The sequence below is a fragment of the Phocoena sinus genome, chromosome 3, assembly GCF_008692025.1.
Source record: "Phocoena sinus isolate mPhoSin1 chromosome 3, mPhoSin1.pri, whole genome shotgun sequence".
NCBI lineage: Eukaryota > Metazoa > Chordata > Mammalia > Artiodactyla > Phocoenidae > Phocoena > Phocoena sinus.
Genome location: NC_045765.1, coordinates 25,005,915 through 25,032,438, shown reverse-complemented (window position 1 = coordinate 25,032,438; position 26,524 = coordinate 25,005,915). Strand labels below are relative to the sequence as shown.

The 26,524-nt window shown below is 39.5% G+C and overlaps 1 protein-coding gene across 6 annotated transcripts in view; it reads right to left on the bottom strand.

Moving 5' to 3' along the window:
• Positions 1 to 26,104, bottom strand: part of FBXW11 (F-box and WD repeat domain containing 11) — a 134,409-nt gene extending 108,305 nt beyond the window's left edge. For 2 of the 6 annotated variants that reach the window (XM_032626177.1, XM_032626178.1), the window contains exon 1: positions 25,695 to 25,971. In XM_032626177.1, coding sequence (XP_032482068.1) covers positions 25,695 to 25,739 — 45 coding nt within the window. In that variant the 5' untranslated portion in view covers positions 25,740 to 25,971. Of the gene's footprint in view, positions 1 to 16,474; positions 16,637 to 25,694 lie in introns of all 6 variants that reach the window. The other 4 variants (XM_032626180.1, XM_032626181.1, XM_032626176.1 and 1 more) reach the window with 4 other exon arrangements.
• Between the last annotated feature and the right edge of the window lie 420 nt (positions 26,105 to 26,524).

Below are 26,524 nucleotides of genomic sequence, written 5' to 3'. Positions count from 1 at the left end.
ATGTAATGTTGTAATTTTAAAGGGCTGATGGTGGACACTTGTTTTTTGACTACATCACCTAATCACAGTGTGATTACGTGAATAAGCACATACTCGGGAATAAGCACATACTCCAAGTTGAATCCAGGACTTCTACAGGAGCCACAAGAAATCTCTTTCCCTACTGAGCGTGAACATAAGAGGATGAAAGCTGGAACTGCCCTCATGCTACCACAAGGGACAGCTGGTTCTAGGAGGTACTACATTCACTCTGAGGAATAAAGCTGAAACCACATCTACCTCTGGATTTTTCAAATTATAAATTCCCTGTTTCAGCTTAAACCAGTTTTGAGTTGGGTTTTCTGCCACCTTATACTGGAAAAAAATCATAACAAACCTTAAATATTTAGTTCAAATAAAACAGGCAAAAGCCAAAAACGTATTTGACATGGCCATGGTCTTAAAGACAAAGAATATTCTGCAGATGAAACATTCTTAAATTTATTTTTATTTTCCTAGGAAGTCATTTTATTCTACTAAAAGTATTCAAAACTAAATGTTCGAAGAATATCCCGTTCCTGCTATAACACAGACACTAGAGAAAGAAAAAAATATGTAACAGGGTAAACTAAACACTAAGAAGAATGCAGAAAGAAAGTACAACAGAAAAAACGAGTCCTGATTTTCCAAGGAGCTCTGATACCCAATACTGAGAAAGCTGACCCACTGCTTTACAGGCATTTAATTCCAAATAAGCAATGAGGTTGGCAGTACCAAGTACAAGCACACCAAATAAATAAATAACCTTAGAGCAAGGAATATATTTATCATCTAAGATTACAAAAGTCCTGCAAACTGCTACAGACACAGCATATTACTATTACAAGCAGCACCTAACCTGTGCCCCTCCTGTAACAACTAACCTTATTCTATGCATTTTTGCATAATTTTAACCCTTCCTTTATCTTATTTTACTACATTTATTTTTTCCTTTCGTCTTCATTTATCCACTTATTTTGTTTTTATCTTCCTACACTGTATGGGTCATTGTAATCACTCAAATTCTTTTTTTTTTTTTTTGAAATAAAGTAAGGTTTAAGTATATACTAACAATAGCAAAAGTCATTACATTTCTGAACTGAGAAAAAGAAAAAAGTTGAAAACTTTAAAAACTATAGGAATAAAACTCTAATACTGATAGTCAGTACCATAAAATGTGTCATCACTGTCCTTGGCAAAATTGACAACGACATGTGGATATTCCTGCAGCCAGGTTACTGCTTCTCTATCAGCTGTCAATAAATTATGCAGTTTTTAACTCCGAAAAATGCAAATGCAAAGAAGTTCTGTATTTCTTCAAGAATCACTTACTTGGAAAGGAGAGAGAATATCACCAAAGTAAGAAAGCACCATAGCACAGTGGACATAGCATGAGTTTTGATTTTTGTTTTATTTTGTTAATTGATAGAGAAACAAACTAAACTTAAATCTAACAAACCTCTGGATGTGATTACCAATTTATAAGAAATACAAATGAGATCAGAATATGTAGACCTAATAAGAACATAATTAGCAAAATCCAAATTTGGGGAAGTTACACAGAACAAATGACCAATCCAGTTTCTTCCATAAATACATAGCAAGAAAAAAAGATGGGAGAGGCAATTTTTATAGATTAAAAGAGATTTGAGAGACTATTAACTATATGCAATGTGTGAACCAACTCTGTCTCCTGAATTGGAAAAACCAACTACTACGAGACTTTATGAGAAAAACAAGAGAAATTCCAACAGAGGGCAATACAATATACCTGACCAGTGCTCCAAAAAACTTGTCAAGGTCATCAAAAACAAAGTCTGAGAAAACGACACAGCCAAGAGGAGCCTGAGAACACACGACAACTGAATGTAAGGTGGGATCCTGGATGAAATCCTAGAGCAGAATAAAGACATGAGGTAAAAACTAAAGACAGCTGAATACACTATGGACTATAGTTAATAATAATGCGTCAATAGCAGCCCATGACCACGCTAATGTAAGATGTTAATAATGGAGAACACTATGCAGGGGAAGAGGGTGTATATGACAACTCTGTACTACCTGCTCAGTTGTTTTGCAAATCTAAAACTGTTCTAAAAAGTAAGGGCGATTAATTTAAAAATTATTTGTGAGACAATTAAGCAAATATAAACACTATTTGATATGAAGGAATTATTGTTAATTTTTAAGGTATAATAATGGAACTATGTGCTCTATATGTGTGTGTTTTTATCAGTTTTTTGTTTTTAAGTGCACGTCTTTCACAGATACCTACTGAACTATTCATGGATGGATGAATGCATAAAGTTAGAAGGTAGACTACAGCAATGTTTCCCAAGGTTTAGTATTCAAGGTGATTTCTGGTGACACGTAAGGGTGGTTTTTGTTTGTTTGTTTGTTTGTTTTGCGATACGCGGGCCTCTCACTGTTGTGGCCTCTCCCGTTGCGGGACACAGGCTCAGGCTCCGGACGCGCAGGCTCAGCGGCCATGGCTCACGGACCCAGCCGCTCCGCAGCATGTGGGATCCTCCCGACCAGGGCACGGACTCGTGTCCCCTACGTCGGCAGGCGGATTCTCAACCACTGCGCCACCAGGGAAGCCCTGTAAGGGTGTTTTTAATGTTTAATAGCTATACATTTAATTTAAATACATTATAAAAAATATACAGCTAGCACATCAAACCCATGATTTCACAGATTTTCATTGCTTAGGGTAGGTTTCCCTTAGGAAAAAATTTGTTAGGACTAAAAAAAAAACACTTAGGCAGAGGTAGGTTAAGATTCTAGATTCACACTATGTGACCTTAAGCAAGCCAGCTGTTTCAAGGAGTACAGCACCTGCTACATCCAAAGCAGGCACTCAATAAATATTAACTACTGCACTATTGATAAAAAGCCAATCTATCAACAGAACTCCAACAAAGGATAAAAGACTGGAACTGGGGAGAATGAGTTAAGCACAGAATGAGGGAGCAAAGGAAGCATGAAGGCTTACAGAGGCAATGTGGGCAGGGGCAGGCAAGGCTTCCCCTGTTCTTCTCAATCTCCCCAAATACTGACAATCTGCTGCTGCCCACCTACAACCTGGAAACTCTGCTGCTCCAGAGTCTCTGGCACTTTTAAGAGTCCCAAGCTGCCACCTAACACTCCTCAAACTAAGGTGATACCTAGAGGTGCGGAATCTAAAATAATCAGAAGAGTTTTTCTTTTCTTACCCCAGGCAGGGATGGGAAAGAGCACAAGGTTTTGTAGAGATAAAAAGGAAGGAAGGGAGGAAGGAAAGGAGGGAGGGAGGGAGGGAGGACAAGAGAAAGAAAGAGAGGGAAAGAATCACTATGTGACCTTGAGCAAAAAAATAATTCTCTTCTCCAGTCTCCATTTCCTCACATGCTAAAATGTGGAAAATAAGCCTATCTTTCAAGGTTATGGTGAAGATTAAAAGGAATCGTAGATGTAAGTCTGGCATTTAACGAGTGTTAGTTCCTTCCCTCCTTACTTTGGCAGGGTGATAAGAGAACCCTTGGTGAATAAAAGAAGTTGGGGTGAAATACACAAAAATAGTAAAGAGCCTTGGGTTGTATCAGTTTTGAACCAAAATAAAGGAGGAGAGGAATTCTGGGGTCAGAAAGTTTGGGAAATACTGGGAAACATATTATTAAAATGACAATTACCAAGTGAATTTCTAAGAGGAGGAGATTACGTGCAGCATTTACTAAATTTACTTGACCTAAGGAAGCAACTCCCAGTAATAGTGATCCTATTAATCACACACACACACACACACACACACACACACGAAAAAAAAGGGAGGGGGGAGGAAAGGAAAGGTTAGCAGTTTACAGCAGCTGACAAATCCTTCAAAATGACAGCTGTAGTATTACTATCTGGACAGATCAGAAGTCAATGTCTGGTTTAGAGGCAGAGAGGGAGAGAAGGGATGCATTTTGATCTTCTGAAAGGAGTTACTGATGCCAACAGCTTAATTTTCATGACCAAGTCATTTAAAACTAAGAGATGATAGTGAAACCGAAAACACCAAGCAATGGAGTGAATGTATTCATTTTAAAAGTACATATAAACTTCTGATACAAGATGGTTAATTCTTTTTTTTTTTTTTTTTTTTTTTCGGTACGCGGGTCTCTCACTGTCGTGGCCTCTCCCGTTGTGGAGCACAGGCTCTGGACGCACAGGCTCAGCAGCCGTGGCTCACGGACCCAGCCGCTCCACGACATGTGGGATCTTCCCAGACCGGGGCACGAACCCGTGTCCCCTGCATCGGCAGGCGGACTCTCAACCACTGCGCCACCAGGGAAGCCCAAGATGGTTAATTCTTATTTGCCCTCCTAAATTTATTCCTTCATTCAATCAACTGGGCAAATTGTATGGCATGCACTGTGCTAGATGCTGGGAATATGCTATGAACTGAATATGACATGACAGACGTGATCCTTGTCCCCATGGAGGTTACCTTCTTAATAAAGAAGCTGACTCTAGTGGGGGATTACGCAATACGTTTATCAATTACAATTATGTTAACAGCTGTGAAGAAAAAGAACTGAATGCTGTAATAATATGACAAAGGGAATCTAACCTGTAGGGGGGTACATGGGGGCCCAGACACGATCCCTGAGGAACTGATGCTTGAACTCAGCTCTAAAGGACAAGCAGAGGTTAAATGGGCAAGAAAGGAGTTAAGGGTGAAGCCTCCCTGATAACAAATAATAGATGTTAATGCTTGTTAGGTCAAGACAGAGTCTGGTGCACTGGAGGAAGGGGTGGGGGAAAATCACTGTGACTGAAGTATGGAAAGCTGAGGTGAAAAAGAGCAAAAATAGACAAGACTCAGGAGGAAGACAGAGGTGCCAAGGCTGCGGTTTCTGACTGTGCAACTGAAATCATCAAAGGAATATCAAAGTAAAAAGACAATGGCACTGGAAACCTGGCTAGGGTGCTCTCCACAAATATAAGACATTTCAAGGAATTTCTATTAAATAAATATAATAGAGAAAAAACTGGACTGGAAACAGGGGTTCACTGCACGTAAACAAAGAAAAGTCTACCTGAAAAGTAGAAGAATTCCCAGCAGAACCTCACTTCCTAGGTCAAAGCAGCAAAGGCCAGTAGGAGTGAGTGTCCCTGAAGCTGTCAGTGAGGCCAGTCGAGACGGATCCTAACGTGCTTCACAAAGAGCACCGGCAGCCAGGGGGGCAAGCCAGAGCAGTGACCTGGCTTAAGCTTGCCGCAGACAGTCTGCTGAATAAAGCAGATACTCCTGCAGCTGGCTTCTAACAAAAATGGTCATTTCAATCACAAAAGGGCAGCACTGCCCCAGCCACAACAAACTCAGAAGTTCCTCACCCAGGTGACTTCCTTCTGCTACTCCCCAAATGCACCTGGATCTAGAATCAGCAAAGACAGCTAATCTACATATTTCCCTTTCTTCACGAAAGAAACATAAATAGCCACAAACCTAAGAAATATATGTCCAATATCACTAGTAATTTAAAAAAATAAAATTTTAAGTTCTTTAACCAAATTGGGATTTTAAAAAATTATTAATACCTTAAAATGGCATAAACATGGAGAAAAGAGCACTTTCATAGACTACGGTCAGTTTGATATGTTATGTTCATATAAATAACAGAAAGTGGGTAAAACCTTTGGCTATATAAAATACACATGCACATTTTTTGTGTACACTCTTTGACTCAACAATTCCACCTCTTAGAACTTACCCCAAGGTAATACTCACAGATTTGTTCAAAGATTAAACTTCAAGAAAGAGCACCACCTTTAAGTTGCTATAAATTAGAAATAACTTAAATGTCTAATAAAGGAGTGGTTTAACTATTTACCGTTTGCATGTTCATGCATATTTGGCACCCCTTCAAAATGTTATAAAGAAATGTATGATGGTTCAGAAAGATGTCACAAATATTGCTGAGTTTTAAAGGCAGTTTGAAAAATAATTTTATGTGTGAAAAACAAATATGAAACATATATGAAAGAAAAAAATATGTATATGAAGGCAGAGAAGTATACCAAATATTAACAGCAGTTATCAGTGGAACTTTTTATTCTTTTTGTTTCTTATTTTACATAATTTTTATTTGCAATTTTCCTATAATAAATATAAATTACTTCTGTAAAAAGAAAATATAAGTTTCCTACTCAACAGTTTTTTAACATATGTGTAAATAACAGTACTGGGCTAATTGGGTAACCATGGGAAGTAAAAATGAATCTTGATCCCTATCTCAACCATAAAAAACAATTATTTTGAGATGGTAAAAACATACCACTTCTAGAAGAAGGCACAGAGTATCTTTAAGACCTTAGAGTAGGCAAAAATTTCATAAACAGGACACAAAAACTAGTAACTATGTAAGAAAAAATTGATTAATTAGACTTCATTACTATGAAGACCTTCTGCCCACCAAAAGACAATATTAAGACATTGGAAATGCAAGCCACAGAACAGGAGGTGTCTGCAATATGTATGTCTGACAAAGAACTCGTTTCCAGACTATAATAAAGAACTCCCACAAATCAGTAAGTAAAAAGACAACTCAATTTTTTCAAAGGGTCAAAAGATTTGAATAAGCATTTCTCTAAACAAGATAGCTAAATGGTCAATGGGCACAAGAAAAAAATGCTCAACATCATTAGTCGTTAGGGAAATGTAAAATAAAACCACAATGAGATACTATTTCACAACTATTAGAATGGCTAAAACTGAATGACAATGTCAAGTGCTGATGAGGATGTAGAGCAACTGGAATTCTCATACACGGTCAGAGGAACTCTAAGAATGTACAGCCTCTTTGTGAAAAGATCTGGCAGTTTCTTGAAAAACTAAACATACATCTACACTCTACCCCAGCAATTCCACTCCTAGGTATACACAGGAGAAAAGAAATGTCCAAACTAAAACTTGAACACAAATGTTCACGCAAGCTTTATTCGTAATAGCCAAACACTGGAAACAACCCAGATATTCATCAGCTGGCGAATGGATAAGCAAAACTGTGTATACTCGTATAATGTAACACTGCTAAGCAATGAAAAGGCACAAACAACTGATACAAGAATGAATCTCAAAAACATGTTAGGCAAAATAAGCCAAACAGACTAAGAGTACGTGCAGTATATGCATGCTGTACCCATCCCACCTATATGAAATTCTAGAACACGCACAACTGATCTACAGTAATAGAAAGCAAGTTACCTGAGGCCGAGGATGCTGTTGAGGGGACTCCAAAGGGTAATGAGGGAAGTTTTTTTTTGGTAGAAATGTTCTATATCTTGATTGTGGTAGTGGTTACATGAGTATATATAGTTTTCAAAACTCAAACAGTATACTTGAAATGAGTACATTTTATTGCATGTAAACTATACATCAATAAGCTGATTAAACAAAAAAACCCCAAAACTACAAAATAGATACCAGTACACACTCATCAGAATGGCTAAAATGAAAAGGATTGGCAAAGCCAAGAGATAACTGGAACTCTCCACATTACAGGTAGGTGTCTAAATTGTCATAAGTGCTTGGAAAACAATTTAGCAGAATCTACTGAAACTAAACATATGTCTATCCTCTAACCCAGTAATTCCACTCTGGGGTTTTTATAACTGAGAGAACCAAGTGTTTATGTCCACCTTAGAAGTGTTATTCATAATAACAGCCAAAAATTGGAAACAAACCAACTAATTTATCAACAGTAAAATAAATGAATCATGGACTATATATACAATGGAATAATGCACGGAGGGAAAAATACACAACAAAATGGATGAATTTCACGGATACAGTAATGGGGGAGGGGGAACACAAGAGTACATATATATGCTGTATAACTCCATTTATATAAAATCCAAAAACAGCCATAACTAACCTATAATAAAAGAGGCCAGAATAGACCTTTGGGAGGGTCTATTGACTGGGTGAGGCACAGACAAAAGAGCCCTCAAGTGGCTCTAGCATGTTTTCTATCTTGATTTGGGTAGTAGTTACACAGTGTAGTATACACACATGTAAAAAAAATCATTAAGCTGTACACTTAATATTTGTGTTCTATACTGTATGTAAGTTAAAAGCAAAAAAATATATATATATATGCAAATGCCCTTAATTTATCTTTGTTCATCCCTTGAAGCTGGATGCTTTTTACACAGTATCCAGGTGTGGCCTCTGTCAGTGTGAGTCACTCTCATTCCCAGTCTACTCAGTTACATGTTCTTCATGTCCACCTCCCTCAGATTATCTGAGCTGGTGGTGCTACTAAATATCTGGAGTAACGGCACTGGAAATGGGACTGGATAAGGTCATGCCCTAACCAGACAGGGAAGATGTCCAAAATACTTATTATTACCAGTATATATGGTTTTAATAAAGGTGTAATTTCAAGTCTACAGTACAGTCCCTTGTTGATTCACTATCCTTTTGATTAAGTTCTTGCAGAGATTGTGGGGAAAATTAAATACAAGCAGCCAACATTCTGAAAATAAGTACTAGCATTGTTAATATTTTTGCTTGAAAGTTTAGCTCCACAATTATAAGGAAAGTGACTTTTAAAATCATAATATAAATATTCACTTTATAAACTTTCAGAAATAAAGCCATGTCAGAGTTAGACTTTGTTGAAGCACGTTATTTGCATATTGCAAAACTAAACACAGTGGCAACGCATGAAACTATTACTGCTGTCTTCCAAAATTAACCAACAGATTAAAAAATATGTGGTTAAGTTCCAGAAACTATAATTAATTCATTCACAATCAGTTAATTCATAACTGATTTATGAATGCAAAGCTTTTTAGAGACAGGACTTCGTGTTTTAAGAGAGTCTGATTTACATTCTCTTCAATACATGCACATACATACTCATATCTATCAATACAATCTACCCATTCTACATTTAAAATGTCTCATCTCCTCCTCTTCCACACCATCTGTTACTATCTTGTGATTTCTTCCCTGGAACATTACAACAGTCTATTAATTGGTCTCCCTGCTCCACTGCATCCTCCAAACTGACTGCCAGAGTGATCTTTCTAAAGCACAGATTTTGCTCAAACTTTCAGGTCATCTCTCATCTCAAACCACACCCACTACCCTCACCCTTCCTCTCCTGCAGGGATGACAAGCTCAAAAGTAAAGAAGGCCTTACAGGAGCTATGGTGACCAGGAAAGTACAAGACTTGACTCAAAAAGGCAGCCACTACTCAGCTCCAGTTTTCAGGCAAAACCAGACTGTTTTGATACGAAATGTCTAATTTTTAAAAATCTATGCAGATCAAATAAAATACATCCATGGATCTCTATCTACAGGCTACTTGTCTGTAACTTATGACCTAAAGGATGACCCAAGATTTGGTTATAATCTCTTTACAAATTTATCTACCTCAATCCCTTCACACAAACTACACTCCAACAATCCACAGAACTACTTACTCCCAACAGACAACACACACCACTGCCTCCCAGCTACTGTTCATTTGGTTACCTTTGCTATGATATCCCTCCCTCCTCTGCCCCAACACATCCACATCCATGTCTAATTTTTGCTCAAGCCCCAAAGGGTAACTTTTTAAAAATTTCCTTTATGAGATTTCCTTTCTTTTCTAGCTCCCACACAACGTATGTCCACCTCTCATGATCCTTAGCAGTTCTCACATTAAACTATACTTTTTTACGTAAAAGACTGTAAGATTCTGGAAGCAAGGTACACATCTGATTCTGTTCTGTATTCCCCACATTACCAAACAGTACCTGTTCGATTACATGCTTAACAATAAATGAATAAAGCTATTTATCTGCCTATTTGCATAACAATTAGTACCTCAAATAGACGGCCATTATACAGTATGATCCCTTAGATTTTGAAAATCAAAAGGCTAACAAGGTTCAGAAAAATATCCCTGTAATATTAAGTTTGAATCAGAACTAACATGAACACATGGTTCATTTTAAATATACGTCTTAGGTCTGGCCACTGAAAAGGTCTAGAAGCAACAACAACCCAACAGTATTGATTCTGTTTCTAAACACCATTCCCCACTAAAAGGAACCAGAGCTTCTTGGAGAAATGGTTGATTCCTGATATGCAGGGAAAAGTAGAAAACCAAGAAACACACCAAAACTGATGGGCTCATGTTACAAAGGAAGCAGGAGCTATCTTGAAGGGGCTCTCATTAGCCAAATCTGAACATCAATAAAGATTGTAATTGACTGTTAACACAGTGAATAAATAAAATCCATGAGAGTACAGTGATACACAAAAGGAAGGAGGAGAAACGAGATGGCCTCTGTGAATGCTAGCTAACAAATATAGACGAAATGACAGAAAACCACAATTCTGTAACTTACATTGCAATAACTGATTTCAGGCTCAGGATGCTAAAACCACTGGGTGAAAGGCTGTCATGGAACAGGATATTTACAAGGTGCCAAAATATTATCCCATAGTCCTTTGTAATAATAGGGGATAAAACTGTACCTTAATGGAGAGATCTGGCTGCTGCCACCTTAGTCAAGGGATCAAAATTAGCATAGCTCATAATGGGATAACCTGTCATTAAGTGCCTCCCGACATGACTCAATGCAAAGTACACTTCACCTATGATGAAGCATTCTTGTCATTCTTATTAAATGGGCTGCAATCAAGCCTCTCACATAATTTCCAGTTTACAGCAAGTATAGGAGCTAGAGAAACGAGTTAAGTAACACCATGAAGAAATATTCAGACAAGTGAAGAATGCTGCACACCCTACAGGACAACTAACTGAGCTGGACTCTTAAAAAAAAAAAAATCAATTCCAGGAGAGGGAAAAGGGCAGAGGGACAGTTAAAACAAAAAGAAATTTAAAAGACATCTACAACCAAATACAAAAGGTGTGTTTTATTTGGAACTTGGTTTTTTTTTTTAAAGAGGGGGTGTTTTTTTTAATATTGAACTGAATATTTGTTATTATATTATGGAATTACTTTCATTTTCTTAGATATAAAAATACTGTTGTGGCTTTATATATGTATAAAATACATATGACTATATTTAATATTTGGTCAATAAGGAGATGTATACTATATACATGGTGTGTGTGTGTATGTACGCTTGCTTTTAGAGAGAGACTATCTTAAGAGATACATGCTGAAATGTTTAGAGGATGGGGTATCATGTTTGCAACTTACTTCCAAATTGTTTAACAACAAAAAAGGGTACTTATTTGGGGAGAGAAGGACAGAAAGGGGAGGAGAGGGACAGAGGAAGAAGGGAGGGAACGGACGAAGGGACGACCAAGGGGGGGAGCAGAGAAATGATCCAAATACAGCAAAATGTTAACAACTGTTGAGTCTAGGTGGAGAGAGTATACAGGTGTTTGTTGTACTGCTTTTTTCCCCAACTTTTATATATATGAAATTCTTCATAATAAAAAGTTACGGGGGAAAAGAGAGAACAACTTTAAAAGCAACCAGCTTAAAACCAATGTAAAACCTTGAGAGTGTCAGGAAATAAGAGTACTCTCAAACAAAGCCTGCGAGAGTGTAAATTGTTGCCATGTGACTGGAGGACAACGTGGCAATGTCTATCAGATTTTTTAAAGCACCTATCCAGTGACACTCCCAGGAATCTGTCCTGAAGATATACTCCTCCACATGTGAAATGACATACACGTCAAGTTATTTTTTACAGCATTATGTATAACAGCAAAAGACTGGAAATAGCCTCTATCTGTAACAGCCCAGACTGGTTTCACAAATTATGGCACATATAATAAATCAGCATGCATCTTTTAAATTATCTCTTCAAAAAACATGAGAGTTCTTTGGAAACTGATATGAAAGATGACCATGTCATATTTTACATAAAAAAAAATCAAGGTGCAGAATAATGTGTACAGCACACACACACATATATGAAAGCTACACAAGAATGTGGTTGAGTAGCTGGAGCTAAAGAGAAGTGAGACTTTTTTTTCCTTACTGTGTACTCCTTTTTGCACGTTATGAATTTTGTACCATAGACATATATAATGTATTCAAAAAAGTTTTTTGTTAAGTATTGATTGACTTTAGCTGTAATGAAGTCTTCACATCTCCATGCTTTCATTACTAAAACCTAATTACAGTGGAGTTATATAGCACACCTGGGAATAAGGGTCTGAAGTCAGTACATAAGGTGAAAACAGCATATAGTAAAAATCTGCCTTAAAAATCTCTTAAATATATGCCACACTGGACCAACACACCATCTCAATAATTCCTACACAGCTAATTTTCATACCAGCACTTGAACAGTTTGCTGTTTCTTCAACTGACTAGTAGATTAAACAGCTGGCTTGTACTTCGGCCTCATGTTGTGATGTTAAAAATGTTTCTTTAAAATAGCATAATCACACTCATCACAGCTAGATGAGAAGCATTCAGGAATTGAGACAGGCTGAGAGAAGAGCAAATTTCCATTCCCTATTTCACGTTTGGTCCAGAATGTTCACTGTTTAGGTTAGTTTTCCCTTGCTTTTGTCACCAGATGTAAAGAAATGAATTTGATAAATGTATGAAAGATGTGTAGTGACAACATGGTGCTTTCTAAAATACATTTCAAAAACAGTACCTCTATTAATTAAACAAATCACTACAGTGGAAAAAAATATCACAATCCAAATATAATGGACTAATTTGCTGATTGGGAACAGGCTGTAACAATCCCCAGCTCAATGTGAGAAGGACAGAGTAGTAACACCTCTTGAGCGACATCACATATGATCTCATAATCTGAGCTGTAGCCCATTCCTTTATATTAGCATTTCCATACAGATATATAGATTCTTCAGTCTTTACTCTGAGTTATCTTCTAACTCCAATAAGTAAAGTTAGCTATCACTGAAGCTAAATAAAAACTCCCAAATCTTTCCATCCCTGCTCTCTCTGGTGAGCGCCAGATCAGTATTCCTACTAGATACTTCTCCTTTTAGAGGATTCACCCATAGGCTACTCAAATTCACTACAAACTGAACTCATTCTTTCTCCTCCCTCCACTCCCCCGAGTCTGTTCTAGTATTCCCTATCTTGGAAGAGAGAACAAACAACCATTCTGGCGCCCAAGGCAAAAATCTAAAACTATACTATATTCCATCCATCTCTTTCTCCTATAACCAATCCCCAAGTTTGGTAGGTCCTGCCACCTACATCTCTTTTAAGCCCACCCCATCTCCACCATGCCCAGTGTCAATGCTTTGGGTTTGCCTTCATCATTGCACACTTGAACGAACTGGTCTCCCTGCCTTGAGTCTCTTCAATCCATCTTACAGACACCTGAAAAGTTAACTTCTTAAAATGCAAATTTGGTTACATCACTCTTTCTATTTTAAGAACAGAAGGATCAAGAACAAGTCCCGAACACAAGCTCATTTAATAACATGACATAATGCAAAGAGAATGTACTACCAGGCATATTTTTTATGAGTATATTCCTATTCTACCCCACACTATATGACCAAATTAAATAAGCTATTAAGTGTGTTTCAGTAGAAAGAGGCCTTAGGGAAGCAAGGAAAATTCAACTGCCTTCTTAAAGAGAGTCAAAAATGAACACAAAATGGATCCTAACAGTGATAAAGGTGTCTTAAGGAAAACAAGGAGTTTCCCAGACCTAAAAAACAAGAGTGCGTTCAAGCTGAATATAAATATTAACATGCTTAAAATGAATGCCGTAATCAGAAAAGGATTTGGGAAGTAAAAACAAGCAGAGAAGCTGAAGGAAGACAGAAAAACCATCCATCCCTAAAGTAAAAGCTGAATGAGGCTGTCTCAGTCCCAGGCCAGCAAATGTCACTTCCCTGGTCAAGTCCATGCTAACAAAACCACGTGACTATGATCTGACCTGGTAGGTAAAGTCTACCCACTGGACAAGAATATTTCGGTCATTTGGCTTGAGTCTTCAGTTTCCTCTAAATATCTCTTCTCATTTGAAAAACTTAAACTGGCATGTTAAGTAGGATCTAGTAAGGAAGTCTACCTATCAGAAAAGTTTATATTCATCATGCCAACAAGCACATATCATTATAAATTAATAAACTGGAATTCTGGCTTTACACATCAGTCTTGCACAGCTGGTTAATGAATTTAAGTCTAACCGTGGGATAAGGTGCTGGCTTTCAGCATGCTGACAAGATCAGATTTCTAAGGGTGTTAAATCCAAGACTAGACCTAGGATGAAGGTAAATTCTATAACTGTATTTGTGGCTATTAAAATTAATTAAAATTTAAAATTCAGTTCTTCAGTTAATAGAGCCACATTTCAAAATAGCCACAAGTGGCTAGTGGCTACCATATTGAACAGCACAGATAATGAACATTTCCATTATCCAGAAAGTTCTAACTGGACGGCACTGTTCTGGAAGACAACCTTAAACTAAACCTACTGTGAGTCCTCCCGAGAAACAGGCTGAGATAGTCTTGGATGGCTAACACAGAATCTGAGATCTAGACTATTTTCTACAGAAGGTACGAAATAGATACTCAGCAACCATTGTTTCCTTTCCCTTTGCAATGATTTTTTGAAATCAGAATACAGTTTTAGTCTTCAGGATTTCTGCCCCTCTTTTTATCACTGGATGGTATTTTAAACTTGAGGCACAGACATTAGAAGCACATTCTCTGAAACTAAACTGCTTAGATTCATGTCTCATCTATGTCTCTTACTAGATGTGTGACCTTGAACATGTTCCTTAACTACTCTATCCTTCAGTTTCCTCATAACTAAAGTGGAAATAAGGGTACCTACATCATTGGGTCACTATGAAAATGAGTTTATACATGTAGAGTGTTCAGAATTGTGCTCAATACAGAGTAACTGCCCATTAAGTGTAAACTACTACTACTTTTCCTACTACCACCACCCTGAGAGCTCTTCACGTGACAAGCGTGAAAAATGCTCAACTAGAAGAAATACTAACAAATATAAAAAGTAAAACATGGATCACAAAGCCAGAGTGTCAGCCTATGATAAAAAGGTTGGTTTTTTTTTTTTGAAAGGTAAAGGAAATGGGTAATCTGGAGTGATTAAATACCAGAAAAAGTCATGAGTTGCCTGACAATGTCTTACTTGTAAGGCTGATAAACCACAGACCAAAAGAAGTCTACATAGGGACTTCCCTGGTGGTCCAGTGGTTAAGACTCCATGCTCCCAAGCAGAGGGCCCAAGTTCCATCCCTGGTCAGGGAACTAGATCCCACATGCTGCAACTAGAAGAGCCCACATGCCGCAACTAGAAGAGCCCACATGCCGCAACTAAAGAGCCTGCATACTGCAATGAAGATCACGCGTGCCGCAACTAAGACCCGGCGCAGCCAAATAAATAAATAAATAAACATTTTAAAAAAAACATGCTAAGAATGTCACTGTTAAAAAAAAAAAGAAGTCTACATAATAAGCTACTGAGCTATTTAAATAACCAATAAAAAGTAAGGAGGAACTGAGAAGATACAGGTTTGAGTTCACTAGACCAAATGATACTTCCCTGTATAAAACACATTTTGACATGCAAATGTATAGCCTCTCTTATACTTCCTAAGTTACCTTTAGGTTCACTTGGTGACTGACTAAAGATCTTCTAATCTTTTCATTAAGAAGGGAGAACACCAGATACAATTAAGATACCATGCCAAACAACGATCCATCATGTGTTCTCCAAGTGAAAACCCACTGTAGAAAACCGCATCTTACTCTAACAGTATATAGACAATATGAAAATCCTGAAGTTGAAGTACAAACTTCAGCAAATGTAGTCAGATGGAAAGAGCCAGAGCTCTGGAGGCACACAGGCTCAAGCTTAAGCTTGGCCTTGCCATGTACTAGCTGTATGACCCTGGGCAAATTGTACTTAATGCTCATGAGCTTCATTTTACAATCTGTAATATACACGTAAAGCAGGTGCCAACTAAATAAGAAATATATGTAAAGAGCTTACAATAGTGCCTGGCACTTAGTAGATGCCCAGTAAACAGCAGCTACAGTAAGTACATCATCCTGAGAAGACCCTCCAGGAGTCCTAAGAATAAAAGACCACTACTTTACATGGTAAATACAAAAATTATTCTGACCAGGTAATAACTACAAATCATGAGATAATGCCACAAAATTGTCATTTGCTTTCCATAGTTTATAACCTATTCCTCAAACAAATGTCCCTTGTTTACTGTACTGTATTGCCTGTTAGGCTATGACTACAAAACTTTTGGGCCTATTTAATAAAAATAACTGCATTTCTTACACTGAAACAAAGTTTTTACTAGCAAATACCTTCACTAAACCACACCCAAACATGAACACTATGAATAAATGTCTAACATTTCTTCTTTCTCTATTATAATGGAAAAAAGTAAAGAAATTTTAAGTTTCTCTCAGTGAGTTGAGTTCTACATAACAAAACAATACAGGGTAATTGCTTACCTGGACAATATTTTGTACTTCAGATCCACCAATCCAGAATGAATGGGGGTATTCCCTTTCAGACTAGTCTGAGAAAAGACAGCAGTCAAGCAGCTTCCAAGATTCTTTCCGCTTACTGTATCCAGCTTTCTTCAACAAAATCCCAAACATGCACTTCGGTAACTGTTGAAAGACAGAAAGCAATCCATACACCCACCATGGCACCAGCGGCAAAGGACAGCCACCAAGAAATGGAAGGGTCAATGGAGTGGTGGATCTGAAGCACAGAAAGAGTTACAACCCTTGAGTCATCTATTTGGTATAAAAGGTCTGTAGTAGCACTGCTCATCTCTGTGTTGAGAGAAGGATAAGAAATTCTACATAACAAAGAAGGAAACATCTCTAATACTATTATTTGTTCATGATAAATATCATGCAATTTCCAAATGCATGATAAAAATTTCTTCTATTATGCACATAAATTGTCCCAGATCATTCAGCTACAATTTTATCCATTTTCTAAGACAGCTCCTCTACTATTACAGAAACTTTGTCAGCCAAAGTTAATATAGCAAGGCTCAAATGTCTCCCAATCAAAATATGTATTTAAGCACCTAACAAGAAATCTTTTGGTTTGCCATATATAAGAAATCAAATCTTCACATCTCTCAAATCTTCCACCCTCAGCTGAAATACAGGACATTTAAAGACATGTGACATAACTTTAAGAGTAAACTTCTGACTCAATAAAGGCCAATCCCCCACAATGGCCAGTCACTGGGTAAATTAGGGAAAATAATAAACACTAATAAACAATTTACTAGATAACACCTTTAAATACATAAGCCCACTCCACATTATATCAACATTCTTTTATTACCATACCAACTCTTCCATTAGACTGTAAACTCTAAACAAACTACAAGGGAGAGAGAAAAAGACATTCAACAGGATGACATAGATAAAAACTTAAAAATCCAAAGACTGTGAAGCTGCCTGCACATAAATTTGCTACTTCCTCAACTGTCACACTACTGCCAAAATGTTCCAGCAGTAATTATAATACCTACCTTTATTGAAGGGTTACTAATGGGCCAGGCCTTTTACATTCATTACTCATATTTAATTCTCAAAAAATATGAGAAGAAATAACTTGTCCACAGTCCCATATCTACTAGGTGGTAGAGCCCATGCCCTTTTCACAGAATACTGTGGCGTCCCAAGTCCACAGACCATGGATCAGAAAGACCATGATTCCTGGGGCATTAGAAACCAAGCTTTAAGCTAACTGACGTCAGAAGGGAGAACTACAAAAGTACCGAAGAGTTAAGTATTTCAGCCTAGCTGAACTAAAATACAACTGAACTTGTTGAGCCATCCTGAAAGGGCTGACTCCCCTGATCTAGCCACTTAAAAGCATTTCAGTAACAAAAGGCCATGCAATTCTAAGGCCCACAATATTAATTTTATAACAAAACACATTATAACGTTGCCCAAGTAGACTCTGTGTTTAGCAGCAAAGATGTGTCTGTGACAAAGAATCCCAAACCCAGTTGAAACCAAGGAATTTTTAAATTCCAAGATCAATAAATAGTCCACAGGCAAAGACTAAAGATGTTCTGATTTTTCATGTTACAGGCAAAGCAACTGAGGTGACTGACTGAAGTACAAGTCTAAGATTAACCTCTTCATAACAAACGGGTGGAAATATCTTAATACCCTCAACTTAAAGGCATTATTTGAGTAAAATCACAAGCAAAGAATAATTGCTCAAGCTCTTCTCATTACTCTAGAGCCTAAGAATAAACTAAAAACCCAATTTTGACAAAAGTTGCTAGTGGGCTAGCAGTTAACTGCTAGAGCAATACACTCTGCTTTTCAAAGTATAACTCACTGCTATAACCAAAATGCCGAACAATTATAGCAAAACACAGCCACAACAATTTGACTAACGGACTCACTTCTGAACCTCTTGCGTTGTCAGGGCTTTTTCTTGTATTAGTGAGTTAATTTTCCCCCCTTCCCTTCAAATAAACATTTACTGAATGCCTAATTGGTGGCAGGCCTTATGCTAGAGAAACAAAGATTAATAGATGCCAGACCAGGAACGTAAGGACTGACTGCTTCCTGTCCCCTGCCCCTTTCTCTCTGAGTCTCCTAAGCAATCATTTCACAGAACCAAAACATATTTTATTATTAGTTCCCAAAACTGGTTAAGTGTTCTGAATTTAACTCTCAAAAAAAAAAAAAAATACTCAGGTTCCTTTTTCTTAACAGCAGAGCTCTCATTTTTCTTTTTCTTCTGTGGATCAGAGGTTTGCTATTAGAGAATGGTTTCCTATATTCATTGTACTTTGGTATTTGCCCATCTCTCTACTCGGTCATCTTTTTCAATTTACATGTTAATGTCTCACTGTTTCTACTTCACTGCTTTCCATTCTGTGAAGGTCTTCATTGTTGACTAACCCTGAGAGGGAATTTCCTAAATAATGTTTCCTGCTGACATCACTGAACTCTGCAATCTTTGAATTTTGTTAAAACAATAATAAGATCCAGGTTAGAGATACCCTACTGGACTGTCAGGTCTTCCTGGCTGGTCTCTCATTTGCCTACAAAGACAAGCTTCCTGTGAGGCAATTGCGATCAGCAGAAACTGAACTGAGGGTAACAAGCACTTTCTTGACCAACAGGTTTTTCCCCTTTTCTCAACTAATTCAATGAACAACAATACAACTCAGGAGGAAATCTTGTAGGATAGTCACCACTTATTCTGTTAAAGGTCAAAATCACCAGCTTTGCTAAAACAAGAATAAGAATTTGAAAATCCTAATTTCCTTGGTGAAACTAAATTGATCAAACATAAATCACAGTGCTCAATGTTAATATGAACAATTACCAGTCTCTTTCTACCAGGATACCTAAAACAGGGTTAAGTGGGTTCTCTCCACAGGTAGAGTACAAGTCTAATTATGGCTAATTGGTAGTTCTTAGTAATTGTAACAGTACTTCCCAGATTTCCAAGACAGTACTTATTCTGTATGATTTCATCATCTCCTCCAAAGATGCCTCGTTAAATGTATGGCTAAAAGCAACTGAATTTTAGGCCTCTGTAAAGCTTCACAATTAAATACACACACAAATCAGGAGGGAAAATTTAAAACCTTCCTCACATCATCTGTCTTGATTTTGCTTTACAATATATGGTCCCTGTACTTATGGGGAGAGTTAGCTTGGCAGGTAGTTGCTGAGAGACAAGTCTTTGCAAGGTCCTTTCACATGCATCTCTCATAATCCTCCCAGCAGCAATACCTACATTTTCTTATTTTTATACATAATGAAATCATACCAGAGTTTAAACGTTAACGTTCTTAAGGTCACACAGCCAGCAAGTGACAGCTAAGATACAAACTCAGGTGTTTCACTCTAGAGTCCACGCCCTTTATGCTAAATCACGCTTCTCTAAGGTCACAGGATCCTTAGAACTTATCGACTGTTTGGCAAGTTCACGTCAACAGATATAAAAGGAGTTTGGTTTTCTCAGTCCTTCTATCAACCACTCTCTAGGATGTATATAAATCAATCTGTATGTGTATAAAAGTCTGTAAATAATGGTTAAAATGTCTATGAATGTCTGTGTACCACATCCCACCTTCCTTTTCCCCTTAGCAGTCTTTCTCGTCTATCCATCTCCACCTTTGTCTTAAGATTATCAAAAGGAAATCTTTTTTTTTTTTTTTTTTTTTTTTTTTGCGGTACGCGGGCCTCTCACTGTTGCGGCCTCTCCCGTCGCAGAGCACAGGCTCCGGACGCGCACGCTCAGCGGCCACAGCTCACGGTCCCAGCCGCTCTGCGGCATGTGGGATCCTCCCGGACCGGGGCACGAACCCGTGTCCCCTGCATCGGCAGGTGGACTCTCAACCACTGCGCCACCAGGGAAGCACCAAAAGGAAATCTTAAAAAGTTTTCACAGCATGGAAAAAAAACTGACGTTAATTTAAATCAATACCTACTGCACACCCAAGTGTGAAGTGTAGTGAAGGATTCAAAGGACAATCAGATACAGCCTCTGGAAGAGAAGCTTAGGCATGATCAAACTTTTATGATACACAGGAAGGTCTGATAAGTCCCATAAGAGTTAGGAACAAATTATCATAAGAACTAGCGATATAGGTGAGAATTTCCAGAAAAGAAGATGGCTAAGATACAGGCAGACAGCAATAATACATGCAATCAACAGGAAAGTTCAACTCAACATTTACTGAACACCTACTACAAGAGGCACTGTGAGGAGTTTATCATTTAATAGGGGACACAAACAGGAAACTATAATACAAGCCCAGAAGATGTTCACTGCCACAAGATAAAGTGTCAGAACTCATTCATTTAACGACGATTATCATATAGGCAGTGCTACAGATAAAAAACCAAAATGGTATCTGCCACCATAATATAAACTGACATCAAAAAGAGAAGGCATCTAAACTGTGTTCTGAGGGGATAGTACTTTATCAGCATAGGTGGAAGAGAGGATTGTTGAGATCTGACCTAAAGCAATTTGGCCAGAGCACCAACTATTAGGTCCTTCCCATAAACATCCGTAGCCTTAAATACATGGGTTTAGGTCAGTTCATATCAGTGCTGACAAAGGAAACAGCAGAATCTGAAGAACCACAGATCCCCACGCTTTGGCTGGAATATAGAATAAGTGAGGAATGTGAGAAGAAAAAGCTGGAGAGAGGCTGGAATTTGAATTACTAGGACTTGAAATGCTTTCTTTCCGTTAAACTGTAAATATCACCAGATGGAAGCCAAGATCCCAGGTACCTCACAGCACAGAAAAGTTTGTTTCTAGAATTCATAGAACCAAAGAGTACTACTCAGAGAAATACATGTGCTGTCCTGTAAACCTATGTAATGGGTTAGCGATTCTTCTGTGCTATACAGAACTCGCAGTTTTCAGGGGAGAGCAGTCAGGGGCCAAAGAGTGGCAAGACTTGTGAGCAGGATTATGTTTATCCTTGTCAAATCTGAAAGGACATCTAACCTACTCCAAAATCAGGAGTAAAAATTGATAATATTTGAGCCACAGCCTCTTGAGGCAGGTCAGTGAGGTCTATGCACATGCACGTGATTTATTTCATTTGGACCCTACTTAAACTTCTGTCTACTTTATCTGCATTTGGTAAATCAACACATGGCTAGTGGCAGATGAGGGTAAGTGACGGTGACAAAGTAAGACCCAATTTCTTAAAGGAGTCACTAAACAATCCCACTTATTCCACTCAGAAAGCCAATGACAAGGCGGGTGGGGGGACACAAAAAGATAAAAAGATAAATATTTCTTTTTTTTTTTTTTTTTTTTTTTTTTTTTTGCGGTACGCGGGCCTCTCACTGTTGTGGCCTCTCCCGTTGCGGAGCACAGGCTCCGGACGCGCAGGCTCAGCGGCCATGGCTCACGGGCCCAGCCGCTCCGCGGCATGTGGGATCTTCCCAGACGGGGGCACGAACTCGTGTCCCCTGCATCGGCAGGCGGACTCTCAACCACTGCGCCACTAGGGAAGCCCGATAAATATTTCTAATAACGTCACTTAGTTTCTTTCATCTCCTTGGCCTTGTGGCCTGTTTGTACTTCAATAGCTCTAAAAATAGATTTGATATTACAGCTTCTTAATAAGATCCAATATATTTTACCTGTATCACTACATTCGACAAGTAATATAGCCATTTAGAGATAACACAGAGGGGAATGACTCACTTAAGGTCACTTAGCAAAGAGGCGAACCATTCAGAGGCTAACAACAGAGTATAAACTACCCATTACTTGTGTAAAGGGGGGAAGGGGTACGCTCACACCCACAGAGGAAGCAGGATTATCTTTCCCAAACTTTTAACATTAACTTCTGCTATCTTCTAATAGGAAAGACTAACCATCTTTTTCCAATTAGCAGCTATGTGAGTGCTTTCTAGTAATAAGTGCCTGAACATAAACTCATACTACTTCTAACTCAAGTGTTAAATATCATGTGATACACAATGCACAGGTTTCATTCTTTCCGGTGAAGTCCACCACACTAGACAAAGTCTGGTGAACTTTTGTATATTTCCAAATGGATTACTACTTTTCTACCTCATTAATAATAAAGCTAATTTTACCAAAGTCAGAAGTTTGAAAAACAGTCCCACAAACTAGGAACAGTACTGGGCCCACATCAAGCCATGAAAGCCATTTAGTGGTTAAATTATTCACTATCAGCAATCGTAAATTCAGTTGGCTCGATCAAGAGTTTATAGCCTATATTAAAGACTGAATCCTACGAGGTAGGTCAGCTGCAGAAGCACTTTTTGTGGACCTGGCCACAGGCAGGGGTAGGAGTCACAATGGGGGTTATATTTTGAAGATTTAATTATTCTGCTATCACCAGTTTTACTTCCTAGTAAACTAAAAAACTGCAAGAAAAAAAGAAAGAATCAAAATCAAAGAAAGTAGAGGAATGAAGATTAAGAAATTGGTGAAACCCAAGAACTGTTTCCTTTCTTTGAAACAGCAAGCTCTGGAATATCAAATGAAAGTTATCCTGTTAACCATTAAGTACCGAACTGGTACAGGCAGCACAATCACAAATATTTGAGTACTGAAGCTGACTCATAAAATTCTAAAAATATTTCATGCTTTAGGCTTTCAAAATACCATCAGTTTAACCCCTCCCCCTCCTTTCATCATGTTATTTTGAAATGTAAATGTTTTTAACCTAGTTCTGCAAACTCTAATTAAAACGCAGTGAATACAGAAAAGCCACATTCAATTAGATTTCAAGGCATTATCATTCCTACATCTGATCCTGGATTTAATAAATCAGTTGTTAAGTACCTGTGCTATCAACTACACTAAAATAAATACATATATGTTTAGGAAAAGAGTTGCCTAAGAGGCTTAACTGGTAGCCCTTTGAGGGAATATAAAAATCCGTTTATAAAAAGCCATTGTAAAATTGATCTAGAGAACTACTTTGTTAAATTTTCTAAGAATCCCAGTTTATAATGTCCTTGAAAAGGCTGAAATATCTTTTCAGGTCACAGACAAGTACAATCATGTAAAATCAAAACTTATGAGCACTGGATGCTAGTATATTTAGGCCAGAAATTTTTTTCTACATCCACTAAAAGACATTAAATGGATTACACTGTACTTACTCTAATTCTTTTGCAAACAAATACTATTTATTTATTTAGGCCACACGGTGCAGTTTGTGGGATCTTAGTTCCCTGACCAGGGATCAAACCAGGGCCCTCGGCAGTGAAAGCACTGAGTCCTAACCACTGGACCACCAGGGAAGTCCCTAGTTATTTTTTAAATGAATGGAAATGGAAGGAGCACTGAACAGCCAATTTCAAAGAGGTACCAAGTTACAATTTTTTGCTATGCAGTACTCCTCCTGTTGTAAGTACATGTATTATACACACATAAGAATATGTACTATGTATGTAACTCCAATTAAGATATTTTACCAAAATAACCCCATACAAAATTTGAAGAATATCAAAGGCTTGACCTCAAAAGTTTGATAAATTGTACTGAAAGGAAAAATTACTTAATAAATGAACATCAAAAACTCATAAGTATCAGTATCCCTTAGAAAGCAGCCATACGTGCACATACACACACACACACACACACACACACACACACATCAGAAACTACCAGAGCTTTTTTTCCCTCTAGTTTTCAAAACTGCTGGAGAAGTCTAGTGAATTATGCAAAGGACAGCAAATATTAAGCTGCCTCTGTATTTATGCTACTGTACTTCCATTTTTAAAACATGCATCTCAACTCCCCAGATACCATCATCCACAGAAACCATGCAGCTATCCAACAGACTTTCAGTGTCACCATTTATTATTTATAGCATTAAATGGGGGAAGTGGCTCTGATGTCACCGACCCTACCCAGTGGAATCACTGACTCAATAAACATTTTCACACTGGAGAAAATCTGGCTAGGAAAACATTTTGCTGTGTTAAGTAGAGTCTTTCACCTTTCCTCTCAACCCTGGGGTAGAAGTTGTTACTGTGTTAGGAGAGATACAAAGAAACTGTCAAGGTTTCCACAGGAGGAAAACCTGAGCATGTCCGTTTGCTGAGGCAAAGACTTCCCCCTCCCAACTCTCCGGAGCCCAGTTTGATTTCCCTAACGCTCAAATTGCCATATTTTACTTCTTCCACCAAATCATCCACCAAGTAGGAAATTCTTCATTTCTACTAGCCACTCTCTCGTGGTCCTGTTTCTAAAAACCCGTTCTGACTCAAAGTCCTAAGGCGGAAGGGGGCTGGGGTGTTCGCGGGGCCAGGAAGTTTGGCCTAGCTACCAAAGGTTTCTAACAGAAGAGTGATCGCCGCCCCAGGGCCCTAGGACACCCCCCCTCCCCCTTTTTCTAGAAGAAAGAACTGGCGGCAGTGACGAGGACAACCCCTCCCCCCTCCTCCCCAATTTCCCAAAGCAGCTTTGGAAAACGTGAAGTTACAGTTTCTCTTTCCTGGGAGATGGAATCCAGAGTACCTGGGGCCTTGCTATGCAAACATCCCTCTCGGCCGAGTAAGAAACCCTTTGTCCGAGAAGCCGGACACCACAGGGGGCCGGGAAAGAGGCCCCTTATCGGCCGCATCTTCAAATCCAAGAGCTCTCCACCTCCACCCCTGTAGGGCCTGTGCCGGCATCCTCACAGCCCTAGGTTGAAGACAGGGTGCTGGGACCCCTTGTAGGACGCGGAGGCCGAGGCCCTAACCGATCTTCTCGGTACCCTCTCCCATCAGCATCTCACTCGGCCTGAGTGGGGCTTGCAAGAGCGATGCAGGCCTGGACCGGAGAAACAGAGAAAAAAAGAAAGAAAGAAAAAAATCCCTTCTAAGGGGGAAATGAGATGCTAGAGCTAGTGCGAGCTAAGGCCACAGCATAAGCGAGCGAGGGTCGTTCGAGACATGGGCCAAGAGACAGGAGGAAGGGAGGGAGGAAAAACGAGGGGGAGGGAGGAAAAACGAGGGGCATGGAGGGGGCCGGGCCAGGTCCGGCCTGAAATCTCGAGGGATCCGGAGAAACCGCGCCGGGCCGGAGGCCAGGTAAGGCGGGGGGCCCAGGTCCCGGCCGAGGCAGCGAAGAAGGGTCAGGGCCGACCTCGCGCGGGAGGTGGGCAGGCCCGCCCGGAGCCGGACGGACGGAAGAACGGACGGTCCAACGGCCCGCACTCACCATGAGCTCGATGGTCTTGTCCTCAATCACCGAATCGGGCTCCATGGCGGCCCCGGCGGCCCCGCCTCGCTCTCCCCGCGCAGCAGCGAACAGCCCGGGCGGAGGAGGCGACGGCGGAGGCGGCAGAGGCGGAGGCGGTTATCGCACCCACTCTAGCTGCCAGCCCGCCCGGGCCGCCGGCAGCTCCGCCCTCCCCCTCGGCGAACGCAGTACGCAGAGCTAGGACTACAGCTCCCAGCAGGCGCCGCAGGCCCTGTAGAGCGTTGTGGGAACGAGAAGCCGACACCAGGCCAATCTCTCCTGACAGCTCGAAGCTGAATTCTGAGCCGAAAGTAGCACTGGACTGTGAATGCGAGACGTGCAGACCTAAAGAATTAAGGGGTGCCTCAAGGTGGGGCCTCGGGAGCGATACGACTACATGTCCCAGAAAGCCCTGCGCTCGGGTTCTCTTTCCGGCTAGTTTCTCCTGACTTCCTGGCAGCCCAAGGCTACCCAGACCCGGACGGAAACTCGGAGGCAACTCTTCGCTTGACAGATATCCTGCGTGCGCGACTGATTTCCGCACATGCGCGGTCGGTGTCTGCGGGGCCCAGGACGCCTAGGTAGCGGAGCGGCTGGTTCGCTGTCGTCTATGGTAGAGTGAGGTGTCGGCGACAGGTGGGTTCTAGATACTTTCGGAGGGGATGGTTTTGGGGCTCAGGTGTGGGAGGGGGCCAGCGAAGGAGAGAAGTTCGGGCAAAGCTCTGAGAGTATGGGCGTCCCGGGAGGGAGGGGTTTGGAAATTTAGTTGGGGAAGAGGTTTATGGTCTGTATGCACCACGTACTGGGAG